The sequence below is a fragment of the Mya arenaria genome, chromosome 2 (genome assembly GCF_026914265.1).
Source record: "Mya arenaria isolate MELC-2E11 chromosome 2, ASM2691426v1".
NCBI classification, from domain to species: Eukaryota; Metazoa; Mollusca; class Bivalvia; order Myida; family Myidae; genus Mya; species Mya arenaria.
In genome coordinates this window covers 60,537,514-60,551,866 of record NC_069123.1, presented here as the reverse complement: position 1 = coordinate 60,551,866, position 14,353 = coordinate 60,537,514, and the positions used below count along the sequence as shown (strand labels likewise).

Below are 14,353 nucleotides of genomic sequence, written 5' to 3'. Positions count from 1 at the left end.
ACGGACAGACGGACGAAGTGCATTCCTATAATCCCCTCCCCACGGAGTGGGGGGGATTAAAAACACATTTACTTGGGAATGAACTTGGCACTCTATCATACAAAATGAACAAGTGTAATAACAATACATTTTTATTCAAATATTGCACCTACAAACAGTAAAGGAAAGCACAAAATGTACCGGGTAATATAGTTTTCAAGCATTCTATTTTAACAATATCTGCTCTAAACAAAGTTACAACTATTCATGAACGAATAAACTAGCAACAGCAAGCAAAATAAATAGACCAGTTTATCACAAAGATTATAAGATTCTATGTTAAAATCTTTAGTCCATTCTCTATTAACTGTCAAGCCCATGCTTCGTCCAATGGGGTCACCGGACGGACTCACATCAGAGCTCAGATCACCCTGATTAAACAGAATACAAACGGCAAATTTCTATTTAGTAATGAAAACAACCCGCAAATTTTAAAGCTTTTATTTTTGATTCTCTGAATGATTAGTTGGTGCTGGCTTAATCATTAAGAAGACCTGATATTAACACTAACTTTTACATAATTATTGAAACGTTTTTATCATTACTCTTATTACTATAATAACATACGATTTAACACATCAATAATGTATTAAAATACATACTTGTATACATTTGTGTATACAAAAACTTGTATATTTTGGAAATAAAATATCATCTATCTCACTTAATTCAGCACAGAGATTTAAGTTTCTGTTTCAACATGAGAATCACAGAAAATAATGAAATGCTAAAAATACCAGTTTATATGTAAGAAAGGTAAGTACATGGTAGTGTTGGGCACCCAATAAATGCTGCCTTTGAGGTATAGACACGCAACATGTTTCAGTGTGGTTGATTGTGTTAGCATTATTGAGCAAATAATAAGTGGTACAATGGCACTGAGTAGTTAAGGACAACAGCCTTCATACTTTTGGATTTGCTACTTTCATATGGATAATATGGGGTGGTGTTCAATATAGATCTGAACGCTGTAGCTAATAAGATTGCTCGATATAAATAACGAACCTATAGAGTAAATGGAGTGAATGATGTTTGACCATAAGATTGACTGAGGTTGCATATTAAATACCACCCATGGAGATTATCTACTGCAAAATCAAGCACTGGGCAAAATTAAATATGCAAAAAGACTTCCAGCTAACTATCCAAAATAATGATATAATTGCAAAAGATGGCCATATACTGCTGACAAGCTTGGACTTATGGGTTTCTTTAGTTATTGATCGGACAACATACTGGATGCCTCCCGCCCGTAAGATGGGCTTATAAAAACATGAAGAATTTGTATTTGTTAAAATGTTTTAAAGGGCCATCACTCTACAATATTTTAGTTGAAGTTATATTACTTGTCACAAAAGGCACATTGTTACTGTGAATAAGTTAATGAGGTTTGAAGTTGATATCTTCAATGATAATAAAACAAAGTAACTATTAAATGGGAGGAGAAGATTTACAAAGTTTTCCAAATAGAAATATATAATGAAAAGTAGCCCCATCCCCTAGCAACATGTTTTTTAATGACTCAACATGGGGTGACGGAATTTGATACAGTGTCTTTTAAGGAGCATTCTGTGAAAGTTTGTTGAAATTGGGCCAGGGATTTCTGAGAAGAAGATTTTCAGTCCTTCATTTTAGTTGCCAAAGCAACCAAAGATCAGCATGGAACCATATTTAATTATTTATGAAGGAATAATTTTTGTAAAGGTTGGTTGAAATTGCCCAAGGGGTTCAGAAGGAAAAGTTGTTTAAAGGAAAAGGTTGACCACGGACAATCACACAACCACAACTGCTCACGCTGAGCCCTTTGCACTTCGTGCTCAGGTGTGCTAAAAAGCTAATTTAATATCATTCAGATGTAACAATACAGATATGGCTTATTAAAGCAACATAAAGGCACGCTTTATAAATACTGCAAACAATACTGCATAAAATATAGTTTTACAGATATTCACCAATCACACAACACTACAGGTTATTCACCAATCAAACCTCAAATTCACAGATCATACACAACTATTCAAGGAACTGACCACTCCAACTATTACATGCACATAGCAGAAGAATGTAGTTGTTTAATGATATCTGGTGGTGAACGTCCTTCTTTATTTTACTCTGAATACCCACATTTTAAAATGCATTAATATCATAAATAGTGATGAAGCAATAATCAAATATTATTGAACAACATGGGCGACAGTCAGTTTGAACCTCCATTATCAATTTTCACCTGAATCTTACTAAATGTTTTTAAAACCATACAATGTGTAACATTTGTTGAGGCATAATAACATATATTGAAGTTGGTTCTATGAACATACAAAAAAAATCCATTTGTTTAAATTTATTCTTTTGACACTGTTGCCAATTTCGAAATATACAGCACAAAGAAGTTGTCAAAATAAACATAAATGACATTTATATGCTGACATTCAGTATGAAAAGATACTCTTGATTATTTCTGATTCGAAACGATAATCGATTATTGATGTCCATCTAGATTTCATTTTCGATTATAAAATTGATTTGATTATCCAACACATTAAATATCATTAATTTCATGCCATAAACCCCTAGAAAACACAGCTGGCAGTTATACAATGACTATAATGGACTCAGTTGTTTGAAATTTAAACAACTGAGTCTGTTATAGTCATGGTATTTCTTTGCCTTTAAATCATGTAGAGCCATGGATATGATTTGTCTCCTGAGCTGTCCACAAGCCACCAGCATAGGTATCTGGCGCCTTTCTCATGACAGACAGACAAGTGGAAAGTTTGTCGTATGTGTTCCTGTTATGGCTGCAAGCAGAGGTAGGTCACTCCGATCAAACCTAAAGATAAAATGAACAGAATAAATGATAAATTTAAAAGCAAATGTGATTCTGAAAAAAAGATTGGTGTCAGAAATGCAATAATTTATTACAAGACTTTGTATGTACGCAAAAATATAATCAGGGAATATCTGAACAGCATCAAATTTAGATCGATGCACAAAAGAAGATATTTATTTGAATGCAATATTATGTTAAACTTAATCAAATTTGAGTGATCAAAACAAAATAAAAGCATTAAGTATGATTAAGTTTAGATAAAAAAAATATTAGCGATATTTCTGCGCTTTTATAACTGGGAAATTTGTGGCCATGTAGCTTTTAATTGAAAACCCCATAAAGGATAATTTTGCAGATTGGGTAAATACTATGGTACCATTGATTATCGTAACACAACAAATTCACCTACTCAACAATTTTTAACAGTTCCTTGACATTTTTGTTTTTCTTGAGGTATTCAGCCATCATCTTGGACTTAAAGTAGATCTCCTGCAATCTGTCCTCTAGATGTGACATACACTGAAATAAAGACGACATGTAATGGAAGAGACACTCCGGTACATCCTGACATGACAGTATTGTCTTATCATTCAAACTTCACCAAGCTGCTAGTATGTGATAGGAAAAACTTGTAGCTTAAAAATCACATTTGAAAACAGTGGTTGAATACTCTTGTTGTTTTTTTTCAACTGAAAATAAAAATCTGGAAAAGGAAAATATATCACCAAATTGAGACTCAAAAACTATTAAGTAGTACAGATATTATTAAGGTCAATCATAAACTTATAAAATTCTCTAACACAGAAGCTAAAAGGGCGCCTTTTTTCTTTGTTTGAAACAAACTATGGTGAATTAATTCATGATTTTAGGCATTTTGTCGCTATTTTCAGTTCCAAGGGTCCTGGACGGATTCATAAAAGGTGGGAAAAACACAGACTGAAGTGAAGTTATTGACCCTAGCAAATGTTAGACAATAAGGTAGATTTAAATGTCCAACAATTCAAACACACAATAAAATGCAACTGAAATCATCCCATGCTGTTGCTTGTACCTGCTATGAATGTTTCTTTGTACCTTGGATAACATACAATTTGTAAAAAATGTATTGATAAATAATAAGCCATTCATAAAATTTCAAACCAACTTACAAATTCTGGGCTCATCTTAAGTCTGGCCATACTGACGAGGGAGTCTATTAGGTTTGAGACAAGAGTGGATGACATGCACGACTGGGGATACTTCTCCGGCCGGTCTATATGTTGGCTGCTGAACACACGTACTGTACTGTACAGAAAACAGGAGTTTGCATTAAACTATATTTTGCTGTTTTTAAACTTAAGCATAAAGCAATCAACTTACAGAAGCCAATGGCTAATAATACTATGAATTAGATTTGAACTGGTACACCATTTATAATTACAATAATCTTGTCTTTTATAAAAAATAAAAGAAATGTTACTGGCTACCAAAAAATGCAGAATATGTGGTGTAAGTAGGGATTTTTCTTTGAAGAAACACATGTATACAATGAAATTCATCAAATGCTTATTTTACCATGCGTCTGTGTCTGCAACCACCACCACAGCTTCTGCTATTGGCTCATCTAGGACAGAATACTGAAACATCAAGACAGTATTGATACCACTTGCCAAAGAATGATTGCTATATACAGGGTTTCCACAAATCATATAAAGTAAAATTTCCTGCTTTTCCCTGACAGACCCAACTATTGGTTTTTAAAGGAGCTTCATAGGTCATCTATGAGTATAACTAATCATGTTGGTCTCTATTCTTCGTACTAACTAACTCTAACCACCTCTTCTCATATTTGCTTTTTTATTTTCATCTTATTTTTTTCTTTCTTCTATTTTACAAATTGTTTCCAAGGCCATTGATTTCAGCTCGAAATAAGATTGGTCCAACCTGAGAGAGTTGGTCCCAGATTTCAGGTTCCAAATTTCCCTGACATATGCCAATTTCACTGATCAATTTAAAATTTCCTTGACTTTTCCCTGACCTTAAAATAAAATCATTTTTCCCCGACTTTTCACTGACCGTTGGAACCCTGATATATGTTGATTTCAGGAAATTAATTACTTAACATATCAATTAAATTCAATACAATTCAATAGTTTATTAGCACAAACATTCAAGTTCATCGCTTTTTCATCTGGCAGTTACATATGCCGGACAAAAAATATTTTACTTGGACAGATATAACTTCAAGTATCATAGCAATTTATTCATTAAAGACTGAAACACTTGAGCTCAGACCTGCATTGCCATGCGGATGTCCCTGTTGAGTTTGTCCTGGTAGTGTTTATCAGAGGTACCTTGGAGTACGAAGTCGGACATATAGTGGTTAGAGAAATCAGCCAGCAATGACCAGCCAAAATTCTTGTCAAACTGCTTCTGGCTAGAACAATTGCTTGTCTCCACACCAGGACTGTAATTAGTAAACAAATAAAATTGAGATGTATTTCAAATATACTAAATGAATTATTTATTTAATGGATTTATAACATTTTTGGATAAAATAGTTGGCATCATCACTATTCTTGTACAACCAGCCTACATGCTACTTAAGAAGCATATAGAATTTGATAGTCTTAATAATGTCTCTATTCTGGAGAGCTGTATTCATCTGATCCTAGAAGTGTAATAAGTTAATAACACATGTGTTTATTATTGTAGACTAAACTTTCACACTAATATCAAACAAACGAAAACAAATCTGTGATTCTTTTATAAAAACTTTTATATGTACATCTTTAGTGATTCTTTTATATGTACATCTTTAGTGATTCTTTTATATGTACATCTTTAGTGATTCTTTTATATGTACATCTTTAGTGATTCTTTTATGCGTATATCTTTAGTGTACCTACTTTGGCATGGGCAGTTCATGACAGTAGGCCCGTGGATCCAGCAGGTCCAGGTCATAGCTGCTGTTAGATGATATATGGCGATGTTTTACCTCAGCTGGCGTTAAAGGCCTGAAAAATGCACATGAAAATGATCAAGAACATTCCTTTTGAATTTAAGCACCTGTATTTGGCTCCTCATCTCTATTTCTTTCAGTATATATTTTTAACAGCAACAATGCAAAAATTAAAACCTATTTCCAAATTGAATGCATCTTACAAATCTTAGAAACAATTATTTACATAACCCATATCTTTGGTAAAGGTCATCAACTATTGCAGTATTTGTATATAAAATCTATCTTCCATACTATGACTACCTTGTCTTTCCTTGCACATTCTTCACGGTCTTGGTGGAGGCCTCTGATATCTGTCTGGAGATGGAAGACCTTCTGAACTTGTAAGGATTCTCAGCCCCCATTGATCCCAGTCTAGCTCTGTGGGGGCCATCTACTCCAGTCGTTGGGCTGGGTTTTACTGCTGTGAGGTCAGGTAATGAAGGGGTTTTACACTGATCTTCATCAAACTTTGCCACAGCTGAGTCACCGGAGTGGTACCTAGATTTAAGGTGGTTTTTCGATGTTGGCAAGTCCACCACTAGGTCTTTCTCATCTAGTTCATCTATAGTTTTGGCTTCAATAGTTTCATCATCAAAATACTCATTAAACATGCTATCACTCTTGTTTTGAAGGAACACTGACTGTATTTCTTTCTTTGTGAGAACCTTTTCTACATTTTCAGGAAGTTTTATATCATAACCAGATATGTGTGTTCTTTCCAATTCTTGGGGCTGGGCACTTCTTCTGCTAACACCAACTTTCTCACGCTTGGGACTATCAAGATGTTCTGCCATTGACAGTTTGCACTCCTTATTTTCAGTATTGTTTTGAGATTCAGTTGATATACTTTCTGGAAGCACAAGTCTTAAATTCTCCTTCTTTTTCTGAATCATGGCTCTATTATCACTGTCCTTCATGTTATTGCTTTCACTGTTAGCACCAGCAACTTTATCACAGATACAAGAAACACTTGGGAGATAAAAAACACTGTTTCCCACTTTACTCCCACCCGTCCTGTTTGCATTACAAGCCTCACATGTCTGGTTCATCACAACAGAACCATGATTGCTGTTGTAGTCTGTCCCAGGGCTGGATTCCTTTTCGTTCACACTCAACAGGGAATCTAATGGCAATGACTGGAAGGATTTTATGGAAGGGTGGCATGACCCACAACTATCAAAGTTAAACCCCTTGTCCTCATTCACTGGAGTTGGACTGCCAATATTAACAGTTCTAAAATCAACATTGGTTGGTGTGGTTGCTGGAAGGGTTTTGGCACTATCCATCGGGGACTCAACATCAAAGTCTAGTTTGTCAAGATAGGTATCGAGGCAGCCAACGTCTGAGGTCTCAAGAATGTCACTACAGCGGATGAAGTAACTCAAGATAAACAGAAATTTCTTCACAATGTCAGCTTTCTTACCAACTACCACAGTTCTGGACAACTTCAGAGGAAATCCTATGGCACCGTATAGGTCACTGTAATGGAGTAGTTTAAGAAATATAGGCAAATGTCACATGAGGTATAAGCATAATGCAAGAACAATGGTTAAATCTGTCCTACTTAGTAAACATTCGCATTTTCAGGTAGTCAGTATTTTTTTTATAATAGTAGTTAAGTAAGCATCATATAAGGCCTAAAAAACATTAGGTTCAGGTTACCCGACCCTTCCTGCAAAAAAGGCGACAACCCTCCAGTCAGTTGGTATAAAAAAAAATAAGTGTGTGCTTCAATATGTAGTTTAAAACCTTAAAAGCTTTATACAGAAAAGTACTCACTACAATCCTGCAATGATGACAATAACGTTCTTACATAAAGCCTTATAAAACACTACCTACCCTACCTGAAATTGATGTTACCCCAAACAAACCATTTTTTTGGCCTTAGGTACTTAGGTTGGTTAGAGATGCGCAAGTTAATGAACTAAATCTTATAGTTACTTAATACTAATACAGTCACCTTTATAAGAACTTGCTAATAAATACTATATACATTAAGAAATTCAATGACGCTTACAAATAACATTTAATATACATGTACACTTACATAAGACTTACACTGGATGCTTACCAATACCTTTAGTAAATTTCTGAACTATTTACATGTAAGTATGAAGGGAATCAACTGCAAATTGGTATTAGCAAAATGATGTCATAATAAACATATTTAAATCCTACTGATTCCATACTGAAACTAACCCAAGCTGTGCCCAGAGAGGGTTGTATGGATGAGACTTTGCCAGGGTGTCAACCCACTTGGCTGAGTGTTTGCCAAGGTACGTGCCCGTGGGTGTGCCCCCTGCCGGCATCACTGTGGGAACCCACGCCAGGTGATGCGTCAGAACTGCTGTTAACAGTGAACTCATAAAACTGAAAGTTAAAATCAGAATTGGCTGAATAACACAAATAATTTTATATATACTGAGTGACAACACTTTGAAGAACTTGTATAAAAATAAGGTAATAAAAGACACTAAGACATTAACTAAACAATTACTTCGAAGCGAATGAAGCATTATAGTACTTAACATTTATTACATCAATCTATGAAGCCACATCAGTTATAAGACAAACACATATATTTATGCAGCACTTCACTTAATCATATCCAAGATTAAAAGAAAATTTTATATACATAAATTGAAATATTTTTTAGAAATGCTGAAGTAATACGATAGCTATATCTAACATATAAGCTTTGGGGAAAACGGAAACTGAAATGTACAAATAAGTCTATAAAGACTACAACTTACAAGTTGCTATTTTTTGTCTCAAAGGTTTTCACAAGGCCGACAAACTCCTTGAGGAATCTGTCACAGAGCATGTATCGGTAGCTGGTATAAGACATCATGGTTAGCCATATGGGCTCAGTCAGCCGCTGTGCTGTGTACAAGTCACACATGTCACGCTTGAAGTTCTCATATGCCTACATAAAAAATGATATCCCTTAATTCAATTTGTTAAAAATTTCTTCCATAAATATATATTTTGCATTTTGAAAAAATAATAAAATTGAATCACATTTATAAACTATAAGCTTTTAACAAATGTAGATAAATTTATACATAAAACAATTTGTATATAAAAAGAATTTGACTGAATTTTCAATTTGTCACTAGGCTTATGGTTTCATCTACAGCACTTTATCTTGCATATAATATTAACACATTGTGGTAAGGTGCTATGTACTTTTACTATAATTCATTTGTTTTGCTCACCTCAATAACAACTGGGTAGAAGATCTGCTTCTGGCCTGTGTAGTACACTCTTTCCACTTCTCGCCGTAACTGTTCCAGGTGACTTTCTAGCAGGGCAATATGTGAAAAGAAGAAACTCTCGAACAGTCTACTGGCTGGCTCATTTCTATCTTCCTGGGTGTCAAAGATACAACCAATGGCAATTTTGACTCTCTTAGGTGTTTTAGCTGAGAGTTCTGGGAACACATCATGGTGGCTGCCCCTCCGTCCATGGCCATCAAGTGAGGTGCTCTGGCCCCTGGTGATCCTCCTGGCTTGATAGCTGTTCTGGCTGCCACTAAAGCTGCCCTGAAAGCTACCACTAGATGTGAGGGAGGCAAGGCCACTGTCTTCATCAAGCAGGTCGATGCTTCGCATCCAGCTCTGGCGTGGAGAGAGTGAGGGAACGTCCACAGGAATACTCTGAGCTATCCCTGAGTTAGCATCACTTCCCTGAGATATCGCCCTGGGTGCGGTGATGCTGATGTCGGTGATACTGGAGAAACTGCAGTCCTCACTGTCAGCCGTGGACAACCTCTTTGGTTTCTCCGGGATGAAGACCTTTGTAAGCATGAGCTGAGAGGGTGAGCTGGTGATATGGACCTTGAAAGATGAGCCCTTGTAGGCCACACCCACAGCTCCAAACATTATCTCCTCCAACTTCTTGCTGTCAGATCCTGTCTTCTGAGGCTGAAAAATGACAAACATTTATTGAATCCTTCATTTCATAAAGTTTAACCTTACATACAACTATGCTTCATTTTAATAAAGTAAAATGCATGATAAGATTGTTTTTTTCAGAAAAAAAACAACAGTTTTTATTGTCAGTGCATTGCATACTTAAGGCAAATATTCTAATATGTCTGCAGTGGCAAGGCCCTTACATGAATATGTAGATATTAACTGACTTTAATGTTTATCAATCAGTATGTGCATAATACTGTTTAACCAAAATTACCACAAGAAATCACATGTTTACCTTGTGACTATGTTTATGTCATGTGATTATAGTATTATATCAATAATTGCTGTCAGCAGGGGTGAATACTACAACATAACATTTTAATTTCAATTTCTTGTTGTCTTATTGATAACAATGTTTAAATGATGCATAGGGTAATATCATTGAACAATCATTTCTGATAACATTTGAAGCACATGACATCTTAGTTTATCAATTTAAGAACAAGGTGTTTAATCACTAGTTTATGAACACCTGATAATGACCATGATCCATGCATGTATCATACACTTAACATATATTTTATGAATGTTTTCATTCTAATTTGAATATGGTAGACATCAATCCAAACATCAAATTAAAAAAAAAAACATGAAGTATTTAATTATATTATTTATAAATCTCATATAAAATATAACATTTATTTATACATTGTGTAATGTAAAAATGTGCGACAAAAGCAAATACTTATCAATCATTGTTCTATCTGTGAGATGGTTAAAACAACAACAAAGTCATGAAGCAGTCCACAGTTTATTAGAAAATATGTTTTTATTCATTCCAAAAATACATTGAACAATGTATCATTGTGTGGCTGATTTATTCTTTTAATATATACATACCTGATAGCTGTAGTTTTTCTGCCTAGAAACTGCATTCTGGACACGGTCCTCTGACACTGTACGCAGCTTCTGATTCACATTACATTTTCCTCTCTTGCATCCCTGAAGATTAAGAAATAAATTAATAGAAAAAGTGAAAAGGTTGTAGGCATAAGCCTAAATTAGTACTAATTAAAAATAAAATATTCAGGAGGAAAATAGTTTTTGTTTAAACATTAACATAGTAGAATCTATGTTTTTAATATTTTCATCGCTACACCGACCATAGCACTAATTTGACTTGATTTAAGAGAGAACAACATAAACAGCTTATAAATACCTTATCATCTTCTTTCACCACAGCTTTTGAATCAAATATCAGCCTTCTTCCTTTAACATCACTGTCCACAAACAACACAATTCGCAAAGATTTCCCATCAAATTGAGGTTTCTTCCCGCTAAAATCAAAATTGTATCATTTAAAGGGTATTTCCTTTGTATTTGTTTACTCATTAACTTCAATATGAAAAAGGTTACAAGAAAGAGGAGCTGAACCGCTATATATCTATGGTGTGGATAAATTGCAATGCTATTCACTTATACTGCACCCTAGGGAAGAACATTGTCCTTACTTCACCCACAAGACTTTTGATTGATCTCCCTTCAAACTTGTAAAATCTCAATAACCCAGGTTGTGCAAAAGATGCATTAACAAAGTAAACCTGTCAGGTATAATTGTGCTTCATATTTATTAACTATATTTTTCATTAAAGCAGACAAAGCTTTTTGAAAAAACTTTAAGGGGTGAGAATGATATAGTGGTTTAGGTCTCTCTCTCACTCAAGAGGTTGTGAGTTTGATCCCCAACAGGGGTCGTTTCTAATGGCCCCTCAAAAAAGACGTAGTACTGGTTTCTGCCCAGGAATCCCAGTAATGTTTTGATTAATACAATCAGCTGTCTTCACAATAGAGCTTAAATCAATTAGTGTATACAAATAAAAAAATCTCTAACATAAACAGTCCATTACAAACTAGAGATTGCTTTTTAAAAAAGCGCCTGTCTCCCCTATTGTGTGGTCGTAGCTGAGAAAAATTAATGATGAACATGAAATTTGTAATTTTGGACTTGAGACGAACCAACAGTGAAGTTTGGTTTATTCACCCGTATTAAATAGTGAAGAGAAAAAAGTGTCGTTGATTAATCTTGGAAAATGTAAACAAAGTTTGCACAGTATGAAGTTCTTGGGCGTAAGCATTATTCAATTATTGATCGGAAACCATTTTTCAACTCAAGGTCGTCCTGACTTTGACCTTCGACCTACTGATCACAACATCAAAAGGGATCATGACCAACTTGCATACCAAGTATTAGGTTCTTGGGTGCAAGTGTTCTTTAGTTACTGAGCAGTAACCGTTTCTTCACCTCAAGGTCACGGCAACCTTGACCTTTGACCTACTGATCTCAAAATCAATAGGGGTCATCTACTAGTTATTTACAACTAGCATACCAAGTATGAAGTTCCTGGGTACAAGCTTTCTTTAGTTATTGAGCAGAAACCATTTTTAAGCTTAAGGTCACTGCCAGCATATATCGTTTTTTACCTGAAGGCAGGGCTTTTTTTGCCCAGTTTGGGAGAAAGACCCTGGACATTTTGGGAATTTTTGCGTCGTGAAAATGCTGAAATTGGTAAATTTTTCAGTTATAAGAAAAAGCTGTCTAGTCTCCTGCAAATTAGGAATTGATTTTATATTACCGTACCGGTAGTTTGTTTTCTTTAAAAGACCAAAAATGGCTGAAATATCAATCCTTGGGTGTAAATATCTATTGCAATAAATCAATCATGACAGATAATATTTCAGATATCTGAATGTGAAAATCAATGATTTCCATAATTTATTAGGACGTTGAAAATGAACCAGTACATGTAAAAAGACTTTATAATTTTTTTTATTTTTTTTTAAATTTTTGATGGGGATTTTTTCTGATAATTGGGAAAAATATCTTATATTTTGCTTTGGGTACTTTAGACAAAGCCCTGGAAGGTAACCTTGACCTTTGACCTTTTGATCTCAAAATCAGTAGGGGTCATCTATTAGTCATGAACAACTAGCATACCAAGTATGAAGTACCTGGACCAAAAGGATCTTTAGTTATTGAGTGGAAACCGTTTTTTCACCTTAAGGTCACGGTGACCTTGACCTTTGACCTAGAGACCCCAAAAACAAATGGGGTCATCTTCTTGTCATGACCAACTAGCATAACTTGAGTATGAAGTACCTGGGTCTAAGTGTTCTATAGTTATTGAGAGGAAACGAAGTGTGACGTGGTGACAGACTGACTGAGGGACTGACGGAGAAGGCAAAAACAATATGTCTCCCCATAAATGAGGAAGACATAAATACAAACAGCTGTGTGCTCATGATTGCTGGACTTTTTTTAAAAAAAATCACCACCAACTTTTCAGCAGAAACAATAATTAACCAAAACATATTGCTTTTTAATACAATGTATTCTAACACTGGTTTTCATTTTTATACATCTAAATAATTAATAATGTTGATCATCACAAGATAAAAATAATGAATAAATGTATTTTATCACCGTACCTTTTAGAATAACATGATAGTTGAGAAGCAAGCTTCTCTTTGAATTCTTCCAGTCTACTCAAAGAGTACACCATGTCAATATATAATTAGTCCAGCTTAATTTAAAGAAAAGAATTATAATGAAAATACAGTATTTCCTTGTCCTACAAAAATGTTCATTCATTCACAATATCATGTACAATGGATTAAGGTGAAAGTAACTGAACACTCACACATCATATGACTGTCCCATATCAAGTCCATGTGATGTGGGCAGATATAGTCAATAATCAATATTGATGAGTATGAGAACACTGTATTGTGACACACACAAAGCAATTATCTGGTTTTCTTCACGAGTTTCCACTCAAAAAGAAGCACCCAAGTAGTTAAAACAGTAAATAAATTGCGCTTTCTTATGTAAAGAGCCGTTTATACTTATCGGGTATCTTTGTGGTTATCAGTCATCTTCGCTGATCTTGTGATAGTCTCGTGACTATTTCTAATCACTAATCTTCGATAAGAAAATAATAAACACCATGGTAAAGATGACATGTCCTTGGATACTTACTCAGATTTTTTATCAATGAAATGTGGTTTTTGGTTGTTTTGACGTCTTAGTTTCGAAGAATTGAATATTTTCTGGAAAAATGCCATTCTGTTTTCATTTTTGAGCCACCATTTTTCATCGTCACATGATACTGAATTAAACAAAACGGCAAAAACTAATCCGGTCAATTGTTTCCGTTTCGATAAAGGATTTTAGCCGTAATAATCAATAATCTAAATATTTCTCAACTTTGTGTTCATACGTATTACTGGTTTAAGTTCAATTCATTCTAAATATGGGAGAAAGGTAATTCCATAATATAGTGTGACTAAAACCGACTCAGTTCTTTATTGAAACGTCCGCCGTGTCTAAAATGTAAAAAAATAATCACTAAAATCTAAAACAGTACATTACAATGCATTCGAATCATATTTTCTACCAAGTCGACATTCTAATGATCCAATGTAGTGGTGAAACCAGGAATTCGTGCTCTGTATTATGTTTATTAGACTACGTGACTGAATCAATTAATTAAATTGTATAATTAAGTAACTTGAATAATATAG

The 14,353-nt window shown here is 34.5% G+C and overlaps 1 protein-coding gene across 3 annotated transcripts; it reads right to left on the bottom strand.

Moving 5' to 3' along the window:
• Positions 1 to 465: 465 nt before the first annotated feature.
• On the bottom strand, positions 466 to 13,964 carry LOC128211473 (folliculin-interacting protein 1-like). 3 transcript variants are annotated; one of them, XM_052916299.1, is made up of 13 exons: positions 13,809 to 13,964; positions 10,992 to 11,109; positions 10,673 to 10,774; positions 9,071 to 9,778; positions 8,606 to 8,778; positions 8,052 to 8,222; positions 6,114 to 7,331; positions 5,758 to 5,865; positions 5,144 to 5,315; positions 4,424 to 4,485; positions 4,018 to 4,153; positions 3,279 to 3,388; positions 466 to 2,869 (listed from the first exon to the last, which is right to left on the bottom strand). In XM_052916299.1, the coding sequence occupies exons 1-13, from the start codon at positions 13,892 to 13,894 to the stop codon at positions 2,788 to 2,790; spliced, it is 3,246 nt and encodes a 1,081-aa protein (XP_052772259.1). In that variant the 5' UTR covers positions 13,895 to 13,964; the 3' UTR covers positions 466 to 2,787. The 3 variants fall into 3 exon arrangements, with proteins under 3 accessions (XP_052772259.1, XP_052772278.1, XP_052772268.1); XM_052916318.1 differs by lacking the exon at positions 13,809 to 13,964 and adding an exon at positions 13,471 to 13,695; XM_052916308.1 differs by lacking the exon at positions 13,809 to 13,964 and adding an exon at positions 13,259 to 13,429.
• Positions 13,965 to 14,353: the final 389 nt, after the last annotated feature.